The 23,511-nt window shown below is 46.1% G+C and overlaps 1 protein-coding gene across 2 annotated transcripts in view; it reads right to left on the bottom strand.

The window, feature by feature from the left end:
• Nucleotides 1–1,620: 1,620 nt before the first annotated feature.
• IL1R2 (interleukin 1 receptor type 2) overlaps nt 1,621–23,511 on the bottom strand; it is a 36,356-nt gene continuing 14,465 nt past the window's right edge. For both annotated transcript variants that reach the window (XM_040267759.1, XM_040267758.1), the window contains exons 2-9: nt 21,517–21,644; nt 20,309–20,567; nt 18,035–18,215; nt 14,399–14,570; nt 11,399–11,461; nt 7,971–8,106; nt 6,307–6,449; nt 1,621–2,335 (exon numbers count right to left, since the gene is read on the bottom strand). In XM_040267759.1, coding sequence (XP_040123693.1) covers nt 2,154–2,335; nt 6,307–6,449; nt 7,971–8,106; nt 11,399–11,461; nt 14,399–14,570; nt 18,035–18,215; nt 20,309–20,567; nt 21,517–21,583 — 1,203 coding nt within the window. In that variant the 5' untranslated portion in view covers nt 21,584–21,644 and the 3' untranslated portion in view covers nt 1,621–2,153. The remainder of the gene's footprint in view (nt 2,336–6,306; nt 6,450–7,970; nt 8,107–11,398; nt 11,462–14,398; nt 14,571–18,034; nt 18,216–20,308; nt 20,568–21,516; nt 21,645–23,511) is intronic.

The following is a 23,511-nucleotide window of genomic DNA, read 5'->3' as shown; positions in this document are numbered from 1 at the left end:
CAGGACTTAGCAACTAAACAACAAAAGTGTGTGAGTGCTTATTTAATTCATGATTATTACTGAAGCCACAGGTCCCTGGTACATGTTTCTTCTGCAATTCTTTACTCATGTTCTTTCATCTGTTCAGTTCTGACACCTTTCTTAAAACCTTGAATCACTCTGCAAATTATAGTTACTAATGCCTTGATCTTGCTTGATGCAATTTCTTTGACATTTTGCTTTTATTGTTCTATTATGCAGAAATTGTAACATAATGAATCCTGTCCATCTTTACTCAGGTGATTCTTTTATTGCTAATAAAGAGAATTCATCCTATTTTCTTCTATTCTACAAATAATTATTAAATGCCCAGTGAACAGCAGTCTTGATTCTAGGTACTGGGGATATAGTTGAGACCAAAACAACATCTCTGCCCTCAAGGAACTCCCATGCTGGTGGGGAAAACAGACAGAAAATAAACAAGCAAATATAAAATGGAAGGTCTGGTGTGGGTAAGAGCTAAAATGACACAAAGCACAGTTGGTGGGGGGACAGAGAAGGATGGAAATAGAGGGTCTCTTATTTAACTTCTATGCAGAGTACATCATGAGAAATGCTGGACTGGAAAAAGCACAAGCTGGAATCAAGATTGCCGGGAGAAATATCAATAACCTCAGATATGCAGATGACATCACCCTTATGGCAGAAAGTGAAGAGGAACTAAAAAGCCTCTTGATGAAAGTGAAAGAGGAGAGTGAAAAAGTTGGCTTAAAGCTCAACACTCAGAAAACGAAGATCATGGCATCTGGTTCCATCACTTCATGGGAAATAGATGGGGAAACAGTGGAAACAGTGTCAGAATTTATTTTTTTGGGCTCCAAAATCACTGCAGATGGTGATTGCAGCCATGAAATTAAAAGACGCTTACTCCTTGGAAGGACAGTTATGACCAACCTAGATGGCATATTGAAAAGCAGAGATATTACTTTGCCAACAAAGGTCCGTCTAGTCAAGGCTATGGTTTTTCCAGCGGTCATGTATGGATGTGAGAGTTGGACTGTGAAGAAAGCTGAGCACCGAAGAATTGATGCTTTTGAATTGTGGTGTTGGAGAAGACTCTTGAGAGTCCTTTGGACTGCAAGGAGATCCAACCAGTCCATTCTAAAGGAGATCAGCCCTGGGTGTTCTTCAGAAGGAATGATGCTAAAGCTGAAACTCCAGTACTTTAGCCACCTCATGCAAAGAGTTGTCTCATTGGGAAAGACTCTGATGCTGGGAGGGATTGGAGGCAGGGGGAGATGGGGACAACAGAGGATGAGATGGCTGGATGGCATCACCAACTCGATGAATGTGAGTTTGGGAGTTGGTGATGGACAGGGAGGCCCAGCATGCTATAATTCATGGGGTCACAAAAGTCGGACACGACTGAGCTACTGAACTGAACTATAAGGGCCTTTGGGAAGATCACATTTGAACAAAGATTTGAATAGGTAAAGGAATGAGTCATGCCAATTTTCCTGCAATTTGATTTTTAGATTTAACTCATTAACTTAGCAGGAATTTATTTTTGATATATTATATAAAAGAGGCTGCGATTTTTTTTTTCCACAATGTGTATGAATCATCTCAACACTCTTCCTCTTTATTTTCAGAAGTTTAATTATGAAAGCTAAATCCATTTCTCCATTCACTGGTATGTTACATACTTTTCAGACCATCTATTTGAAATTACCATTTTCTGGATCATCCTTTTAAAAAGTATTTACCAATGCTTGAGGATTCTTCCTCTTTAGCATTTCTAAATCGTCCAGTCCAGTATCAAGATAAAATTCCACCTTTCCAAAAGGAAAGCCATGCCTTCACTATTTTCATATCTAGAACATCTGCCATAGAGCACATTCAACACAGAACTTTTAACACATTTTTATGAAATGAATAAATGAATTTCAAAATTCATTTCGATGTTTTCAACTCTTATTCAAAGAACGCCTCACACCCACCCACAGGCACACTGGTTCCCGTGATCTGGTTTCGCAGTAAACATTACGTGGACATGTCAGCCTTTCACTACAAACCCACTATAAACACAGTTTTTGGTAAATAACTGAGGAAAAGAACAGCATCCTTCAAAAAGCTGAGCCGCTTCCGTTGGAAAGGACGTGGTTTGATTTGAACTATTTTATTTCCTTCATTTTACTTGGATAGGATTGCGAGTCTGGATGGCCAGTCTTTAACTCCATCAAACCATAGGCTTTTCCAGTTCTGCGTTTATACCGTCTGTGCATCCATATGCCCCCCAGAACCAAGACGATGAGGGACAGGGGGGCAAGCATGATCTCCCAGGAGAACGTGGTGGCTGTAGGAAGAAGAGAGACACACGAGAGGTGAACAAGCGCCTGTGGCCAAACAGGACACTGCCGTGCGCTCTACAGAGAAGGAAACGGCGTTCGATTCTTCTAACAGATATGCACTGATTTTCAGAAAGTGTGTCCCTTACGCCCGGATCAAGGGTACTTGAGAACGATATTGGTGGCATTATGGAAACAGGAAGGTAAAACAGGAATTTCCTGGCAATCCAGTGGTTCACTAGAAAAGCCCCTGAAGCTGGGAGAGAGTGAAGGCAAAAGGGGAAGGGGATGGCAGACGATGAGTTGGTTGCAGGGCATCACCGACTCAATGGACATGAGTTTGAGCAAACTCTGGGAGATGGTAGAGGACAAGGAAGCCTGGCGAGCTGCAGCCCATGAGGTCACCAAGAATCAGACATGACTTAGTGACTGAACATCCAGTGGTTAAGACTCCAAGCTTCCAGTGTAGGGGGCACGGGTTTGATCCCTAGTTGGGAAAGATCCCATGTGCCCCACAGTGAGTAAAGAAATAAATAACAACAAAGTCAGGTAGAACAAATATCCACCAGAGAGAAGCAGTGTGGATTTCGGCAGGGGGCGGGGCATGGGCCAAGGTCTAATTTTGTTCCACCTGCTGGACTGTTTGCAATGAGGGGTCCATCAAGGTCTTTGCTGGCTAACTGTGATGTGGCCAGGGTATAATATGTCCTTTTCCAGGGAGCCTGGGTGTCAGGAGGAGTCAGTAAAGTAACAAAGGAAAAGAAAAATTTGGAATAAAGGCGCTTTAGGTGTCAAGATTATTGCCTGGATCCAGCTATTTTTAATTCTGCTCCTTTGCAGCTCTGTGTTACGAAAATATAGGAAGCAAGTGTTGATTAAAAGTTAACCAGTGGTGCAGGAGAGGGATAAACTGGGAGGTTGGAATTGGCATATACACACTATTTAAAATAGATAATTAACGAGGACATACTGTATGGCACAGGGAACTCTACTCAATACTCTGTAATAACCTATATGGGAAAAGAACCCAAAAAAGAATAGATACACATGTACGTAGAACTGAATCACTTAGCTGTACACCTGAAACTAATACAGCATCATAAACCAACTATACTCCAAAATATAATGAAAATTAAATTTTAGAAAGTTAACAAGGATATTTTAACACGTTAAAATGGTGACTGTTATGGTATGTGAATAATATCTCAATAAAATAAATATAAAAGCACAAAAAAAGAGTAAAGCTGGAATTAGAGAAGGTGTAGCTCAGACGTAGACAACAAATGTATAGATACCAAGAGGGAACGGTAGGGGTGGGGGATGAACTGGGAAGTTGGGATTAACATATACACACTATTGATACTGTGTATAAAACACATGATTAATGAGAATCGACTGTCTAGCACAGGAAACTCCACTCAGTGTTGCGTGGTGAGCTAAATGGGAAGAAACTCCCAAAACGAGGAGGTAAATGTAAACAGACAGCTGATTCACTTTGCTGTACAGCAGAAATTAATGCATTGTAAAGCAACTACGCTCCAACAAAAACTGGTGAAAAGGTTAACAAGTATATTACTTGTTAGATGCACAAAAGAGGCTCTGATTATTGATCACACATGGATGAGGAAGCCAGAATTCTACACTTCTAAGCTACTATTTATCCTACTCTGTGCAGATTTGGGGGAAAAAACACATTCTCAGACAACTTCTCCAGATGATTCTTGCATCTTAAAATTCCACAAACCGAGTGAAGCTTTCGTTTTTGGAGCAATTATTGGGAGGCACCTCTGAGCCCTGGTGGAGGCTTTCAGCTGTGAGCTCTGTGCTCAGTCACAGCCGAACCAGCGAAGGACATGCAAGGTCAGGGCTCACGTCCTAGAAATGTGAGCAGGTTCCCAGCCTCAGGACCAGACACACCATGGCTTCCTCTGGGTTACTACTCTGCAGCCTGGCAGTGGGTCCTCCACCTCTAAGTCTGTACCACCACCAGCTTGTTCATGGAGAAATGATCTGAGACGTCAGCCCTTGCTTGTGTCCTCCACCAGTGGTTCTCAAAATACAGCATGAATGGAGCTTGCTAAATGTCAGTCTTTGGCCTCCCCCCGAGAGAATTTCACTGGGTAGGTCTGGGGGTGAACCCAGGAATCTGCATTGTCAACCAGTGGCTCAAGCGGAGCATGCTGGTATGTGGAGAGCACGGTTGCAGAGAAGCTACACTGTGTGGTCATTCCTGCCCTGAGGCTTATCCAGATCCTCAACTGTCCAAGAAAAGCCTGCCTGATGTTTTAAGTTAAGGAATTTAGCGCTTCTCTCTGTAAGGCTTCCCTGGAGGCTCAGAGGTTAAAGCATCTGCCTCCAATGCAGGAGACCCAGGTTCAATCCCTGGGTCGGGAAGATCCCCTGGAGAAGGAAATGGCAGCCCACTCCAGTATTCTTGCCTGGAGAATCCCATGGACGGAGAAGCCTGGTGGGCTATAGTCCACGGGGTTGCAAAGAGTCGGACACGACTGAGCGACTTCACTTTCTGTATGGGAAGATGCAAGAGTCTGGGCTAACTACAATCGATCCTTTCCTATACATCTCAGCTTTCTGGGGCCAGTATCTGGTGGTTTTTCACATCCTCCTCCCACCCACCCCCAGCTCCTCCACAGTCATTGTAGGAAGTGGGTGCAGCCTGGTGGGGGCCCAGATCATAGGTATTGTTCTTTCTGGGTGCCCTCCAGAAATAACTCTCAACTTAAAAAAAAAAAAATTGTCCGCAGCTGCCTCCTCTGCAAACACCCAAATGTAGGGGGGCTTGTGTTTATTGATTGTGCTGATGGCCCAGAAGTCAGGGTAAGGTCCCCAGTGGGAATCACTTTGTCTCTTCCCTTCTTGTCGTTCGAGCAGCTGACAGACTACATCACTCACACCTCCCTTTCCTGCTCAGCACTCAAACACTGAGAAGAAATCGATCTTTCAAAATGATTTTTTTTTTTTAGTTTTGAAAGTTGCTCAGTTGTGTCCGACTCTTTGCAATGCCATGGACTATACAGTCCATGGAATTCTCCAGGCAAGAATTTAGGAGTGGGTTGCCTTTCCCTACTCCAGGGGATCTTCCCAACCCAGGGATCAAACCCAGGTCTCCCACATTTCTGGAGGATTCTTTACCAGCTGAGCCACATCAAAAGGATAAATCAGGCTTTTCTTTTCTCCTTGTTTCAATGTTCTTCCACGAGCAGTGAGTTGACCTAGCTACAGCCTTCACTTTATTTCCTGATGTTGTTGTTTAGTCGCTCAGTTGTGTCCGATTCCTTGTGACCCCATGGACTACAGCCCGCCAGGCTCCTCTGTCCATGGGATTTTCCAGGCAAGAATACTGGAGAGGGTTGCCATTCCCTTCTTCAGGGGATCTGGCCCAACCCAAGGATCAAACCCCTTTCTCCTGTATTACAGGCAGATTCTTTACCACTAAGCAAGCAGAGAAGCCCTATTTCCTGGTGACTGATGGCTTTAACCCTAAAGCCACCTGAGCTCTGGGTACCTCCCAATCCCCAGCCCTGGGAGGATGAAGTTTCTCAACCTCAGGATGAAAAACCTCCCACCCACCTCGAGGGGTCAGGGAAGCACACTGGCCCTGCTGATCCAGCAGAACCACAGGAGACACATGGTTTGGTTTTGTTTTTTAATCTATCACAGAACCATTTTATCTTTTTTCCAAAAAAATCAGCTTCCTCTTTAAATTTTCCTTTGAGTATAATCTCCCAAAGCCAGCCTCCACCCTACCAAAAACATTCACAAATACGGAGAGAAAAACATTCACAAATACGGAGAGAAAAACATTCACAAATACAGAGAGATGTGTTTTCTGAGCTCCACTAATAGAAAACACACACTCACCTAAGTAACCACCTGATGAATTAGGACCTTTGTTTCACACCCACAGAGCACCCAACACTTGTCTTTCCCTTTCATGGCCCCACCCCCACAAAATCCATACCTTCTTTGACCATGGTACGAAGCGTCTGGGAACTCATTGTGTTACGGACAACACATCTAAAATCCGTGTGCAAATCCTCTCTTCTGACAGGATCAAAAATCAGTGGCACTTCAATGTAGTTCTCATTGTTTTCTGAGTATGCCCTGAGTGAGGAAACAGAGCTCAACATCCACAGCCAAACGCCGGCTCGGCTTTTCAATACACACACCTACACATCCTCAGAGCTCCGCGGGACTTAAACGGATGGCACGATTTACCAAGTTAGGGCCACTTGCCATTACAGTTGTTATGTACTCGGGAGACTTTCTAAGCCTGTTCCTGAAGGTAAGAATAACTCTCAAGCTGCTGGTCGCTGGGATAGGATGCTTGTGACAATGCAAACTTACAGAAGCCAGCTTCTTTGGATAAACAGGTAGGGGCGGGGGGGGGGTCACTTTTTAAGGCTCTTGATGAGCAATGAACCATTGGTGGGAACAGAAATGTCTCGTCTGGGGAAATTGGACTGTATGACCAACCAATCATTTGCATATTGAAGGGAGGGAGGGAGTGCCAGGAATCCCATCCTCCTCTGCGTCTGCTCTCATCACCATTCACCGCCAACTCTCACCCTGGAAGTTCAAGTTCAGAACCAAGGGCAGCAGACGCGGGGCAGGGCTCTAGTCAACATTACTGCCACTTGTAATGTTACAGGCATCCAAAGATGCTTCACATTATTTATTAGTACAAATAAAAATACCGTGGCTGTGGATCCACTAGGACTATTTTTGTTTTTCATCTATGGGGGAAAAATAGGCTCCTTTAAGTAAATGGATAGTATGAGCAAGCTGACATATGGCATGTGAGTCTCGCCCAAACTTCTTGCAATGAGGATCCACAAGCAAAGGGTCATGCTAACCACATCTAATTTCTATCCACTAAACTGCATCTAGAAAGTTCTTGTTGGATAGATCTTTCCAAAAAGAGAAGAATTTGGCAAGCAAAAATTCAGGCAAATTCAGAGTACTGACACTACAATTTTAAAAATCCTTTATGATTTGGAACATGGAAGGGTCTGCCTTCCTCACACAAAAATGGTTCCCATTTAGAAGGCCTGACTGTTCTGCGTTCAGAGTGAGAAAACGTTTTCCAGAGATGAAGGCTTATGAGAACAGAATCCTCGCTTTCTTTCATAGCATCCTTCCTTAGAGACTGTGGTAGCCCACTGTTCCCTGAGAAATAGGTGGGGCTTAGATCCTGCCGCTACATCTCAGGGTCTCTTTAAGGGCTGTGAAAATGTTGGACTCCCAGGTTGCAAAGTCAGGAATGGACACATCTTAGCTCAAAGTATTTGTTTGAAAATGTAACACTCGAGGAAAAAAAGGTTTAATTAAACAACCAGAAGAGGCAACACCAACCAAGTATTAGGCTGCTACTCAACTCATAGCGTTCCAAGCCTTGATTCTCAGGAGCAGTTGGTGATTCTTGGCAAAACTCAATGTCAAAGATGCTAAACATCCAACAGATTAGAATAAAAAATATATATAGGTTTGTACTGTGGTGTGTGTGTGTGTGTGTGTCATATAAGATGGGTTGGCTAGGACACTGTCTGTACAAGGAAGTAACGTCTGCAGAGGGTCACAAACAGCTGTGCCCAGGGGACAAGGAAGATCCACCCCATCGCTTACTGGCGCTCCCCCTCGGTCACGCGGCCCCCGTGGTAGGCATCCTCTATGCGGGTGTTGTTGGCCGTCCACCACAGCAGAGTGGTTGTGTGTATGCCGGCTCCCAGAAACACCTTACATGGGATTGTCAGCCTTGACCCTGTGACAGCAAGACATAGCGCATCAGATGTCAGAACCCAGCGGGCGGACAGGGGTCGCGTCAGGGGATCTGAGCAGTGAGTGGGCCTTTCCACTTCTTCTCAGACACCCTCACCACACTATTATTTTTTCTTAGAAGGAATGTTAGTTCCCTTAAGCTTTCACCTCGAGCGTCAGTATTTACTAAGCATCTCCAGCTCCTTCCTCGTGGTAGATGGAAAGCCAGAGGCAAACAGCTTCCCAAGGCCACTGGGCTCCTACAGAGCATTCTGAAGTCCCAGGCCACCTTCCTCCACAATTCATTCTCGCTGCCTCCAAAAATCTGGATGGGAGTGTGGATTCTCTTTGCCCACTGCTGGTCTTGGCTCTCCTGTTTGCCCAGGGAGCTCTCCACCCAGGTCGTGTTCATCTAGGATCAACCCTTTCAAAGGTCGCTGTGTTTACCATTCATAGTCCAAAAGGATACACGCACCTCAGTGTTCATTGCAGCACCGTTTACAATAGCCAGGACATGGGAGCAACCTAACTGTCCACGGAGGAATGGGCAAAGAAGATGTGGTGCGTATATACGGGGAAACGGTGTGTGTGTGTGTGTGTCTGTCTGTCTGTCTGTGTGTGTCTGTGTGTGTCTGTGTGTCTGTGTTAGTCGCTCAGTCATGTCTGACTCTTTGCAACCCTACAAGTTCACCAGGCTCCTCTGTTCATGGGACTCTCTAGGCAAGAATATTAGAGTGGGTTTCCATTCCCTTCTCCAGGGTAACCTTCCTGACCCAGGGATTGAATCTGCATTGCAGGCAGATTCTTTACCATCCGAGCCACCAGGGAAGCCCAAAGAAGACATGGCACATATGTACGATGGAATATTACTAAGCAGATAAAAGAGCAAAACAACGCCATTTGCAGCAACATGGGAAGACTTAGAAACTGTCATCGGAGTGAAGTGAGTCAGACAGAGAAGGAGAAATATTATATGACATCCCTTATATGTGGAATCTAAAAAGAAACGATACAAATGAACTTACAAAACACAGGCTCATAGACTTAGAGACTGAACTTAAGGTTGCCTGCAGGGAAGAAGCCGGGGAAAGGATAGTTAAGGAGTTTGGGATGAACATGTACACACTGCATTATTTAAAATGGATCAAACAAGGGCCTGCTGTAGAGCACAGGGAACTCTGCTCAATGTCATGTGGCAGCCTGGATGGGAGGGGAGTTTGGGGGAGAGTGGATAAATGTATATGTATGGCTGAGTCCCTTTGCTGTTCACCTGAAACTATCACAACATTGTTAATTGACTATGAAAGTGAAAGTGAAGTTGCTCAGTCGTGTCCGACTCTTTGCGACCCCACGGACTATAGCCTACCAGGCTCCTCTGTCCATGGGATTTTCCAGCCAATAGTACTGGAGTGGGTTGCCATTTCCTTCTCCAGGGGATCTTTCCAACCCAGGGATTGAACCCGGGTCTCCCGCATTGTAGACAGACACTTTACCGTGTGAGCCACCAGGGAAGGCCCCTAATTGACTATACCCCCATACAAAATAAAAACTTCTTTCAAAAGAAAAAGCCACTGTCTTTTACGTGAAGGGTGCCTTCTACAGTTGTGCGATGTGATAGTCCTGAGTCCCTTGCCTCAACCACTGTCTTTTTTTTTAGTCACCAAAGTTGGGAACAAAAGAAGAAATCCTGCCCGTGCATGTCTTTCTCGAGAGATGGGCCTCCCTGGGGCATGGGCTTTAACCCCCCGGCCCCACTCAGGCTCAGAAAGCCTGCTTTTGTTCTTCCTGCACACCCCTCTGACCTTAAAAGATTTCTCAGGCAGAAGCAGCCCATTCAATCCGGCCACAAGTGACTCTGCCAGGCACATCCATGCATGCAAAGCAACGGGGTGGGAGGCACAGTTTTGTGGGCTCAGGAACATGGAGGAGCCGGGGTCAGCACTGACCTGGGTCCCCACCTCCCCAGGCTTCCAGAAGGCTCTTCTGAGAGCCCAGATAGCCTCAGGAGCTGCAACTCAGGTGTCAGGCCACAACCCCAGCATCTGCAAGAGCCCCCCTAGGCTCCATGGTCAACAATTAAAGTTTAAAATATAAGTGCTAGTTGCTCAGTCGTGTCCGACTCTGCAACCCCACAGAATGTAGCACACCAGGCTCTCCCATCCATGGGCCTCTCCAGGCAAGAACACTGGAGAATACCGTTTGAGCCACCAGGGAAGCCTCAAGAATACTGGCGTGGGTAGTCATTCTCTTCTCCAGGGCGTCTTCCCAACCCAGGGATCAAACCCAGGTCTCCTGCATTGCAGGCAGATTCTTTACCATCTGAGCCACCGGGAAAGCCCTTAAAATATGAGCCTAAGACCAAACAGAAGAGATAGGTAGGTAGACAGATGGATGATTGGATGGATGGATGGATGGATAGATGGATGGATGGATAAATGATAGGTGGATCAATAGACATATGATTGATAGATGGATAGATAGAACTCTGCAGCCAGGGTTTAATAAATGAGCATAAGACCTAAAAAACAATTATATAAAAACAAACACACACAAAAGGTACCGGCCTCACAGACACACAGGCCTGAGTCTGAACCCCAGCCAGACTCAACTGAGACTTTTTGACAGACACTCAGCCAATGACCCCCACCACCACCTTCACCCCAGGCATCTTTTCTTCTGGAAAATGGGAGAAATAAGACCATCCCACAGGGTTGATGTTGGCATTGAAAGACATCTTATTAGACAGTGTTTGAGAAGAAAGTGTGTGCTGGCCGGAACAGTGAAAGGGTGAAAAACGAAAACCTCTGACAAGCATTACCTACCTTGACCCACTGACCTGATAGTAAGCGACAAGAAACTGTCTCCAGGGAGCCAGCAGGGCAGTCTGAGCCTTGGGCGTAATGCTAGCATTAGCCACATGTTGGTGAAGTGAATTATTAATATTTTAAATACACCTCAGGTGCTGCCTGGGACATCATGCCATCAATTATTCCTTTCATGTAGTTAACAATGGCCACAGAATGTTCTGATTTTTTACACTGAGTTTTTTTGTAGGTAGAGTTTTCAAGAAGTTAAATATGCATACTTCCAAACAATGCCATTTCTATAAACACTTGACAAAGAGAAATGTTCCCTCACACTTGTTAATTCTCGCTGGGGTAACAAGATTGTTATTTCTTGCAGGGAGGGTCTCCACCCGACGTGCATCCCCTAGGGCAGGCACAGTGGGTGACACAGGGGTCCCGGGCCCCCAGGTTTGAGATTGCAGGCACCCCCATGGATCACACGGTCCTTACCCAGCGAGGCTGAGATGGTCTGGTGGGGAGAGATGATCACAGGAATGGTCTCCTCCTCTCGTTCTGAGAAAGCAGGAGGAAAGGAGATTCAATGAGGAAGCGCTTCATTGCGAGCTGAGGGCCAGGGTCTATTGTTTAGCTAATTAGCTAAATTCTCTTTTGCAGCAGAGCCAGACATTGTGAGACTCCGCTTTTGTCTGGCAAAGGAAACTGGCTAGCCATGAAATTGAGGCTCTCTGGCCAACGCTTTTCCCAGAAGAGAGATTACTGGAAGAAGCCGCAGTTATACACACATTCCTCTCGCAGATGTTCTATGCTCTGCGATAACAATTAACCATTCCACTCCCCGGCTTCCTGAATGAACCCTTAACAAGAATGTTCTCGATGTCCACGGGACGGGCATTACTTCAAAGGCTCCTCACCCTAAAGCAGCCCCCTCCACACCTGCCACAGAGTCCTGGAGTCACTTGTGAAAAATAAAAAAGGCACAGGACATCCAGAACCACCTGTTTGTGATGCTAACCCCTGTGTGTGTGCTAAGTCACTTCAGTTGGGTCAGATTTTGTGCAACTCTATGGACTGTAGCCCACCAGGCTCCTCTGTCCATGGAATTCTCCAGGCAAGAATACTGGAGTGGGTTGCCATGCCCTCCTCCAGGGGCTCTTCCTGACCCTGGGATCAAGCCTGAGACTCCTGCATTGGCAGGTGGGTGCCACTGGGAATGGCCACCTGGGAAACCTACTAACCCCCCCACTGAGAGAGAAATAGGGTAACCCAGCTTGGCCCCCTGGGCTTGTAATTGAGGAAATTGACTCTCTGTGGAGGAATCAGAGCCCAGCTCCCCAAGAGGCAGTTCTCCCAGAAGCGTGAAGAAACTGGGCATCTGAACTGGGGCAGAAAGGCCAGCGAAGGGTGGATGAAGGGCTGCCCATGTCCGCCACGGCTCCATCCTCATGTCTTCCACTAAAGAGCATCTGCAACCCTAATGGGATAAGCTGTAGGCAGCAACCCAGGTGAGCCCAGAGAGCAGCCGGCTTCTCCACTGTGACCGAGATCATGACCAGGAGCCTGCGCCTCCCTCCAAGGTCACAGGGCTGCTTCAGGGAGGCAGAGAGGGGAGAAAGATGCCCCAAGGACGAGATACATCCGTGGGTCGAAAGTCACCTGGGAGCTCATTAAATATGGGCTGCTCATTGTTTCTTGCTCAGTACGTCTGGGAGGAGGCCTGAGAGTCTGCATGTCTGATGAGCACCCAAGTGATACTGCAGCTGGTGGAGGACCACCCTTGAAAGCGGCCGAGACACAGTGTGGGCCTCAGGACACAGGATAATAGGTAGGTTGGCGCCCCCTCGCGTTCCTGTGCAGTATCACATGAACAGGATAACGGTGGAGGGGGTCGGGATTCTAGGGGATCCCCTCTGCGGGGGAGCAAGGGGCTGATGTGATTGAATCCTCACCAGACACAGAGATTTCCGTCCATGGAAGACTCGATTTTCCCTGTAATAAGACTGAATCTCTGTATTCTCTGGGAGAAGAAAGTCTTTTCCCTTTGTAGACTAATTATATGCCTGAACATAGTTTCAAAGCTCTCTGAAATGTCCGTGTGTGAGTGTGTGTGTGTCTGCTCACTTGCTCAGTCATGCCCAACTGTTTGCAACCCCATGGACTGTAGCCTGCCAGGCTCCTCTGTCCATGGGATTCTCCAGGCAAGAGTACTGGACTAAGTTGCCAGTCCCTCCTCCAAGGGATCTTCCTGACCCAGGGATCGAACCCTTATCACTTGCATCTCCTGCACTTGCAGGCGGATTCTTTACCACTAGTGCCACCTGGGAAGCCCTGAAAAGACCCTGACTGTGTAGTTATTCAGTGTATAAAATTAAGAGAAGCACCATACTGTCCAGAGCAGGGGCCAGGACTTCACCGCTTGTGTGCCTCGTGCACCAAGCTTGATGCCCAGCACGTAGGAGGCGTGGAAGAAACAGTGACCAAACTTGAAATGCTGATTGGTACTGTTCACACATTATTTTCAGGTAGAACTCATGTAAACCAATGCACACCCTTGCTATTTTAAATCCTGGTTTCAAGAGCCACGAGACCCACTTGTGTGTTAGTCGCTCAGCTTTCTCAGCCGTGCCCGACTCTTTGCGACACCCTGGGTTGTAGCCCACCAGGTTCCTCTGTCCATGGAATTCTCCAGGCAAGAATACTGGAGTGCCTTGTCATTTCCAAATCCAGGGGATTTCCACAACCTGCACTGCAGGAAGATTGTTTACCGTCTGAGCCTTCAGGCTAGACATGCTTGGGGAAGACCAAAAAGGAGAGGTTTTTTCACCAGCTATACCAATGTATAGACTTCTCATTGAAAACTCCAAAAAACCCTAGTATCCTAGAATTAGGAGAAGGAAATGGCAACCCACTCCAGTATTCTTGCTTGGGAAATCTCATGGACAGAGGAGCCTGGTGGGCTACAGTTCATGGGGTCACAAAGAGTCAGACACGACCCACCAACTGAGCACACATGCACCTCCTAGAATTAGACACAAAGTTATGGCAACTGGGTTCTGATGACTGGCCCTCGATGTGCAAGCCTTCCAAACGGACCTGGCAGAGGGGCCTTCCAAGTGAACTACTATTTGGCTCCCTCTAGTGGTGTATATTTTAACTTCAGACTTAGGACCCTGTCAACTACCCAGGGATTCACTGTTCATAAAATCACCCAGCTTCCTATCCTTCCAAGTGTCATACACGTCTTATAAGCCTGGTGCCAAGAGATTTGCCATATCTGTTTTCCTCTCATACCAAAGACACTCAAAGAATTCTACGTGAAATCAAACCAATATTGTAAAGCAATTTTCCCTCAATTAAAAATATTTCTTTAAAAAAGTCAATCAAGAAATAACCACCTGGGGGGAAAAAAGAGTTCTAGGTGAGCCCTAATTTCTTCCTTGCATGCTTGTTGCTGAACCAGGGTACAGAGGGTTCTTGATGGCAAGTACTCACTCTTAACTTGGAGTTTGATATTCCTGGTGATGTTGTATTGCCTGCCTTTGTGGGCATACGTCATGGCACAGGTATAGTAGCCTGCGTCCTCCATGGACACATTGTTTATGAGTAAGCGAGTTCCCTTCACACTGAGAAACTTCTGGTTGTCTTGATCCAAAGGGACAGAATCCTTAAGGGAAAATGGTTTTCAAAGTTACACTGTATCCTTGTATATGTATGGCTGAATCTCTTCATTGTCTACCTAACGCTATCACAACATTGTTCATCGGCTATACCCCAATACAAAGTTTAAAGTTTTTTAAAAAGTTAAACGATATTCTAATCGATATCTCAAAAGCTATGAACAGCATCGGTATTATACATCACTATTGAATTTCCAACCCAAGAATCACCTTGGTATTTACTTTGCAAATATTGTCCTTTGAGGCATGCTTTTAACTGTATTTTTAGGAGAGGGAGTTTTAGCATATAAAATAAAATGGCTGGATTGAAAAGAATGAAATAATGCCATTTGCAGCAACATGGATGGGGCTAGAGCTTGTCATACTGAGTGGTGCAAGTCAGAAAGGAGAAATAGCATATGACATTGCTTACATGGGGATTCTAAAAAGAACTGATACAAAGGAACTTATTTACAAAAAAAAGAAACAGACTCACAGACCTAGAAAAAAAAACATAGTTGCTGGGGAAAAGGATGGAGGGAAGGATAGTTAGGGAGTTTGGGATGGACATGTGCACACAGATATATTTTAAATGGATAACCATCCAAGGACCCACTATTTAACACAAGGAACTCTGCTCAATGTCATGTGGCTACTTGGATGGGAGAGGAGTTTGGGGGAGAGTGGATACCTGTTATGTATGGCTGAGTCCCTTCGCTGCCTACGTGAAACTATCACAAGATTTTTGTGAATTGGCTATACCCCATTACAGAATAAAAAGTTGATAATAAACGGCTGGGTCTGTTTAACCACAAAGTTTAAAGCACGTTTGCTTCAGCACAACGGGGAAAAAAGAAACTATCTTCTTTGACAAAGTAGGCCATTAAAATATAAATATATTTATGGCCTGACTGGTGCCTATAGGCCCTGGGAAACATCCAGAAAGGAGTACTATGAGGTAGTCATGGTAAATGCCCACAAGAGTTGATGTTGCAGTAATCACATTAAGAATCATTTCAAGTTAAAGAGTCAGGAGAGATGGAGAAAATTTTGTAAGAGAAAACTGAGTGTGAGACATGAAGCCACACTTTGGACAAAGGTACTGCAGAGCAGAGCAGAGCAAACATCTCATGAGCACAAAATGTTCTCAGGAACATCTCTTTCAAAACCATGACGATTGCAATCGTCGAATAGAACCCTGAGTCATTTCATAGACTTATTCTGAATGAGAACTCAGGCATAACTGGAAGAGTTTGTCAGCCACATGACTCATTAAGTCTAATTGAACAATATACTTAATTAAAAACAGAGATTTCATCATTCCCAACACATGTGATCAAATATGAACAAACCCAAACAGGGCTCAGATGGTAAAGAATCTGCCTGCAATGTGGGAGACCGGTTTTGATCCCTGGATCAGGAAGATCCCCTGAAGGAGGAATTGGCAGCCCACTCCAGTATTCTTGTCTGGAGAATTCCACAGGCAGAGGAGCCTGGCAGGCTACAGTCCATGGGGTCCCAAAGAGTTGGACACGACTCAGAGACTCACACACACACAGAGTGTGGGTTTCTGATTAGTGTACTTCAAATGTGAACAGTCTCTAGTGTGCCGATTAAGTTTAAAAAGGTAAAATAGGGCAGAGCCACACAGTTCTTCCAGGGTCTACCAGTCTCCAGGGTGCCCTGTGTGGCAGGGATGTGCGCGTTCTGGCCTCCACCATCAGAGGTCTGACTTCACCCTCTGCCGGCTGAGTGAACTTGGGCACGGTGCTCACACTTGTGTGTCTCCCTCTCCTAATCCATAAAATGGAGGTGTTAACAGCCCCTGCTGCACTGGGTTCATGTCGGGGACTTGAGAACGACTTGGACACAGTGCATGCCCAGCGACGGCCAGCACGCTTGGGAGGGGAACCGACATGATAAGTACTACCAGGATGCCCCTGTCCACCCGCATTTACACACCAAGCACTGCCCAGGGTGTGTCACACACTTGCTCCACGTCAACTCGAAAAGTCCCAGGTGAAGGGAGGCATGCACTGCCGCCGTGCAGAGAAAACAGGGTAAAGAGGGAAAGAAGCTGACCAAGGCTAGAAAACAGGTCACTGAAGATGCAGGGTTTCCAATCCAGACTGGTCACCCCCCAGAATCGATGCTCTTTCCTCTATTGTAAAATCTCTCAGTTGACCTTTCTATGCTCTTATGAAACCAAGAGTTCCTCTATTGGGTGGACTAATTCATAAGAGCTGGCTACTTACTGGGTTCATTAAAAAGGCCGTTCAGGCTTTGCCACGCCATCCTGTACAAAAAAACTGAATGGACTTTTTGGCCAACTCTGAAAATCATTTTCTCTGAAAATCACTTAAAAGTTTCCAATATTAACTTGACATACTATAGCTATTTTGTAGTTAGAATGCTTGTCAATTGGTCAACCTATTTTTTTTTACTGAAGTGTTCATTTCTATCCATTTTTAAACAAGTAACTGTACTTTTCAGTATCAACTCACAGTCTATATCAGGGGTCAGCAAACTTTTTCTGTAAAGAGCCAGAAAGTAAATATTTTAGGTCACATGTCTTCTGTCCAACTACTCAACTCAGTTGTTGCTGCCCCATAAAAACAGAGACAAATGAGCCTGGCTCAGTAAAACATTACTTACAGACACTGAGATCTGAGTTTTATATCAGTTACACAGGTCATGAAATAATAGTCTTCTTTTAATTTTTTAAACCATTTAAAAACGTTAAAACTATCCTTAACTGGATAGTTAACATCCAAAAAGGAGTAGCAGCTAATATTTAAAATGGATAATAACAAGGACCTACTCTATAGCATAGGGAACTCTGCTCAATGTTATGTGGCAGCCTGGGTGGGAGAGGAGTTTGGGGGAGAATGGGTATATGTATATGTATGGCTGAGCCCTTTGCTGTCCGCCTGCAACTATCACAACATCATTAATTAAATATACTCCAATACAAAATAAAAAGTTAAAAAACAAACAAAGGAGAGGCAGCTCACTGCCCCGCGGCTGCCTTCTGCCCACCCCTGGTCCACACAAGGGAGCTGACAAGAGTATTTATCAAGCAAGACAGGAAATCGTGTCTACACCAATATGTACTCCTTTAACCCAAAGGTTAATTTTCATGTGCTTTTACAAAAACTCTACTAACACGTATATAAAGTTGTTACACAGTTCTTTCTAAATGTCTATAGACACAACATAGAGTAAAAAGCTACTTTCTTCAGCTTTTATTTATTCTGCATTCATTTCACACTCTATCTTTTCAAATCACTATCTGAGGATGTTTATTCAAGCCTTATAAAGATACATAGAATATACTAATCATGGCCCTCTTTAAAAATCACTGGTTAAAAAAATAGAAAAGTGAACATATTGCCTTCAGAATGGGTATTTTATATCTTTTCTATGGGTCTTCAAACATGTATTCATTAAATGGCAACTTTTAGAGACGTACCTTGTACCACTGAATCTTCACGTCAGCATTGTTACCGATGAACTCGCTCAGATCAGGACAAACTAGTAGCCCAGAGGCTGACAAGGGTATAATTTGTGGGTAGAAGATGAGAGGCACGGAGGCGTCTGTCTTCTCGAAAACCCTGAGCTCAACGGACATTTTGTCACAGTAAGAGGCATTTCTGATTGAAAAGGGGAGAAAAGAATACTAAATGGCAAGGCAGGATGAAAGTAAAACTTAATGAAATTAAGAATAACTTCCCCAATCTCAGTGAATACTTCATTCTGTATTTTTCTCATTAGTATTGTAGTATTTCTGTCCCTAGTCCTTTTGAATTTTGGGGGGCAAAAGAAGTACCGTGTCATAATTGTCATATAGGAACGGTGATGTATTCTGCATGTTTCTCAAAGGACCCTTCACAAGCCTGCTTTCAAGGCCATTGAGGCCACTAAAAAGAAATTCCAGTTTCTTAGTGGAGAAGGCAATGGCACGCCACTCCAGTACTCTTGCCTGGAAAATCCCATGGATGGAGGAGCCTGGTAGGCTGCAGTCCATGGGGTCGCTGAGAGTTGGACACGACTCAGTGACTTCACTTTCACTTTTCACTTTTCACTTTCATGCATTGGAGAAGGAAATGGCAACCCACTCCAGTGTTCTTGCCTAGAGAATCTCGGGGACAGAGGAGCCCAGAGGGCTATAGGCCATGGGGTTGCCAAGAGTCGGACACAACTGAAGTGACTTAGCACACGTACACAAGAAACTCCAGGTCCTCTTCAAAGGGGTCTACCCCCTCCCAGGTTCTGGGGGGTGCTTCAGCACAGCCCCAACATGCTCCAAATTCCTAGCCCAGGAAACCTTATCCAGATGGAGAGACTGTTTCCGAAGAGCCACTATGTTTCCATAGAAAGAATATCCCCTTTACTTCTCTTGGAAATCATGTATCAACTGAAATCACATATCAGGAAACTACTAAGATCTTTGGATAAGATCTGTGAAGTATTTTTTTCAATACTGCATGGGGGAAATGAACTTGGTCAGTTTGTTTGGGTTTTGTTTTTTTGGTTGGTCTAACAATAATCTCAGTATCATCATTCTATCAAGACCTTAGAACTGGAGAAAAGGCAGAGGCAAAATGGTGATAGTAATAGAAACAGAGAATTGAAAGCCTGCAATTGACACACAGACACTATTGATACTATGTGTACAATAGACACTTGATGGGAACACGCTGTCCAGCACAGGGAACATAGTCAGCGCTCTGCAGTGACCTGAATGGGAAGAAGGCCAGAAGGGAGTGGATGCACGCATAGGCACAGCTGCTTCACTGTGCTGTGCAGCAGAGACGGACGCCACACTGCAAAGCAGCTACGTGTGCTTAGTGACTGGCACGTCCAACTCTTTGCGACCGTTTGAACCAGAGCCTGCCAAGTTCCTCTGTCCATGAGGTTTTTCAGTCAAGAATACTGGAGTGGGTGGCCATTTCCTCCTCCAGGGGATCTTCCTGACCCAGGAATCGAACCCGCGTCTCCTGTACTGCGGGCAGATTCTTTACCCACCAAGCCATCGGAGAAGCCCAGTTAAATTTAGAAACAAATAAAAATAAATTCAGCTGAATATTTAAAAAAAAATTCTTTTTAAAGGTTAAAATGGTAAATGTTGTATTATCCTTGTGTCACCACAATTAAAGAGGAAAAAACCAGCAGGACAAAGAAGGGGGAACTAAGTCCCATGTCAGGAACTGTGGGTTCCAGCTGAGCCTGGCTCTCCCCGCCCCAATAAGTATTTGGATTAACTGCTTCCTAAAGTCTCTCCCCCGTCTCCAATCCGACTCAGGGTTCTGCACGTATTCCTTAAGTCCCTGTGGATTCAGCAGTGAACAAAACAAACCACGCCCCCGCGCTCTGGAGTGTCTGTTCTAATGGGGTGGACAAGGCCTTAAATACATCAAACCAGTACATGTGGTCAGATGGAGACAAAGAACTACAGGTTCAGGAGAGAGAGTGACCGGAACCCCGCTCTAGACAAAGGAACCAGGGACATCCTCTTCCTAGAGGTGACACTTAGACAAAGACTTCAGTGAAGGGGAAAGCGGGCACCGTGAGGACATCCGGGGACAGGCTCCCGACTAGGAGGCATTTCGGGAACAGTGAGGCAGACGTAAAGTGGGTTCCCACCTGTGGGCTGCATTTGGAAGCCCAGGTTGTTTTGGAGATGCCATGCAAGCATCTGCTGTGGAAGAGCCCCCTCCCCTCTTCTTGTCCCCAAGGGGCTGACCTGGTGGTGCAGATGTAGGCTCCAGAGTCTGCCCGGGAGGCTGGCACGATCCAGAGAGCTCCGTCTTGGACCCACACGCGCAACTCTTCTTCCCCTGGGACTGCCGTGGCGGAGTCATTCCTACGCCAAGTCACGTTGACATGGGCGCTGGTAGACTCCCAGTGGAGCACCTGGGGGCATCTCAAGACCAAAGGCTCCCCCTCTACCTGGAATCTCGTTTTGGGATGCCTGCCATGAAATCGGCAGCTTCCTGCGGCCACTAAAGGACAGAGAATCCACGGTCAGGTTTTGGGTCTCTCCAGGGACACTACATGCCCTGACGATGGGGGGCCCCACCAACAAATCTGAGAGCTCACAATGCTCTCAAAGCTCCCAGATAATGACATTAGGGCTGCTAACAAGGTCCATCTACATTTTGTGGGAAGAGTTAAATTAGGTTCACAAGATAACAAAAAAAATTTTGGTCTTTTTTAAGAATTTTTTTTTTTTTTAACGTGGACCAGTTTTAAAGTCTTTACTGAATTTGTTACAATACTGTCTCTGTTTTACGTTTTGGATTTTTGGCTGTGGGGCATGTGGGATCTTAGCTCCCTGACCAGGGACCAAACTCACAGCCCTTGCATTGGAAGGCAAGGTCTTACCTAACCTTACTGGGCCGCCAGGGAAGTCTCAAGTTTGGCCTTATTTTTGACTTGATGACAGCTGGCCATTCAGAGTCGATCTTGATTGAGTTCAGCTTAGTTCCAACACATTGGATGGTAAATTCCAAAGGCACCCTTTATCAAGGGCAAAAGCACTGTCTCTTTGGTTTGTTCCTTCAGCAGGAGTGACTGACGCCCACAGCAAACTCATCCACCAGAGGAGAACGGCAAGAGAAGGCTGTGTCTCCTACCAAGGCATGGATGGCCACACCTTGCTTCTCGATAACAACAAAATTTCCCTGGATAAAAGCAACTCCTATCCCCAGGTGGCTCAGTGGTAAAGAACATGCCTGCCGATGCAGGAGACGTGGGTTTGATCCCTGGGTCTAGAAGATCCCCTGGAGAAGGAAATGGCAACCCACTCCAGTATTCTTGCCTGGAGAATCCCATGGACAGAGGAGCCTGGCGGGTTACAGTCCATGGGGTTGCAAAGAGTCAGCTTAGTGACTAAACAACATCCCCAGAGAAGCTGCAGGCAAGCCCCTCCAGCTGAGAGTCACCACTTACCCATGTGCTCCTCAGACCGCACGGCGAAGGTGGACACACCCATTATCAATACGGACAAGAGGAACATGGCTCCCAGAAACTTCTGGAGGACACAGGAAGGGGAGACTGCCAGCCCAGCACACCAGAGCCTAGAGGAGGAGACAGACGGAGCAGGTGTCACCAGGAGCCACCACACCAGCAGAGAGGACCCCGCGAGGGTGGTCCTGGGCTGCTTTCTGGAGATTTTACCTGACAACAGAAACCTTGTAGCCTAGATTATTCTTATTTTTTTAACAAGAAAACTCAAAATTTTTTAATCTGTTCTTCCTCTCCGGCAATTTTCACTTGAAATAGGAGTTTTGTATCCTAAGTCTCTCTCTCTCCTGAAACATGCCTTAGCACTCCCGGCTCCTCAGCCCAAGAGGTTCTTTCATCACCTAAGGCCACTGCTAGTGTCTTGCCTTAAACACCACTCTTCAGGAGGTCTTCCCCGACCTGCCCGTATAATCGCACCCACTTCTGCCCCAACACTCCATCTTTCCTTTCCAGCGCTATTGCTCTCTTGACATTTATCATCAACTATGTCTCATCTCACCAGCATGTAAGCTTCAGGTACTCCTAATTCATTTAGTTCAGAGCTGTTTCCTAACTCCTGTCTATTGAGTGAGGGATGAGTGAATGAATCACAAAGTCAAAAGGCCCTCATATTAAAGTTAAATATCACTTTAAGTCAATATAACTTTCAAGTTAAATATAACTTGTCAGAGAACTTTTGCTATAGTCCTTATCAGTGCAGTTCAGTTCAGTCACTCAGTCGTGTCCGACTCTTTGCAACCCCATGAATCGCAGCACGCCAGGCCTCCTTGTCCATGACCAACTCCCGGAGTTCACTCAGACCCATGTCCATCGAGTCGGTGATGCCATCCAGCCATCTCATCCTCTGTCGTCCCCTTCTCCCCCTGCCCCCAATCCTTGCCAGCATCAAAGTCTTTTCCAATGAATCAACTCTTCGCGTGAGGTGGCCAAAGTACTGGATTTTCAGCTTTAGCATCATTCCTCCAAAGAAATCCCAGGGCTGATCTCCTTTGGATTAACTCTTATTTTACACACAATTCTGACATAACCTGAGGAATTCTATATAATCTGTGGTCTAGAGCATCCCAGAGGAAAAAGCAAAATGAGGGCCAAAAACTGAATATTTTACACCAGTTCACAAAGCATTCCTCCCCATCAACCTCCCCAAAGCTGGAGTATCAGACGCCCCCACACCTCCCCCACGGGACCCCCACACCTCTCCCCTGGACCGTCCACATCTCCCCTGGTCCCTCTCACGCTCTATCACAGTTGCCTGTTGTATTGCCAGCCACTGCCACAACAATGCTCCTAGCAAGCCAACCCCAAACCAGTGCCACAGAACGCCAGTCTTTCGTTCTCGCTCACAGGTCTGTGGGTGAGATGGAGGTTGGCCGACCTAGATCACGCTGGGTTAGGCTCAGCTCAGAGCTTCAGGTGGGACCCAAGTCAGCTCAATGGATGTCTCACTCTCCTTGGACCAGTGACTTTCTGGGAGGTGATGTTCTCATGTGATGGCAAAACATAAACAACGTGGGCAAAAGCACGCGAGGTCTTGCTTGCTCAGAACTAGCTCACTCTTGTTGGCCCACATTCCATTGGCCAAAGCAAGACACGTGGCCAAACCTGCCATCTGTGGGGCAGGTAAATACCCCCACCTGTAGAGGGAGGAGTTACCCCAGGAGGGAATGAAGTGGGCACCATCAGACCTTGGACCACACCTGTGGACCCCAGGGGTGGGGACAGATTTGAGGACACAATACTCAGCGGCTCAGTGTCCCACTCTTTGCGACCCTATGGGTTGTAGACTGTCAGGCTCCTCTGTCCATGGGATTCTCCAGGCAAGAAAACTGGAGTGAGTAGCCATGCCCTCCCCCAGGGGATCTTCCCAACCCAGGGGAAGAGCAAACGCACATCTCCTGCACTGGCAGGCAGATTCTCTAC

Source organism: Oryx dammah, unplaced genomic scaffold (assembly GCF_014754425.2).
Source record: "Oryx dammah isolate SB20612 unplaced genomic scaffold, SCBI_Odam_1.1 HiC_scaffold_25, whole genome shotgun sequence".
Taxonomy (NCBI): domain Eukaryota; kingdom Metazoa; phylum Chordata; class Mammalia; order Artiodactyla; family Bovidae; genus Oryx; species Oryx dammah.
Note: the sequence above shows the minus strand (reverse complement) of the source record. Positions and strands in the feature narration are given on the sequence as shown.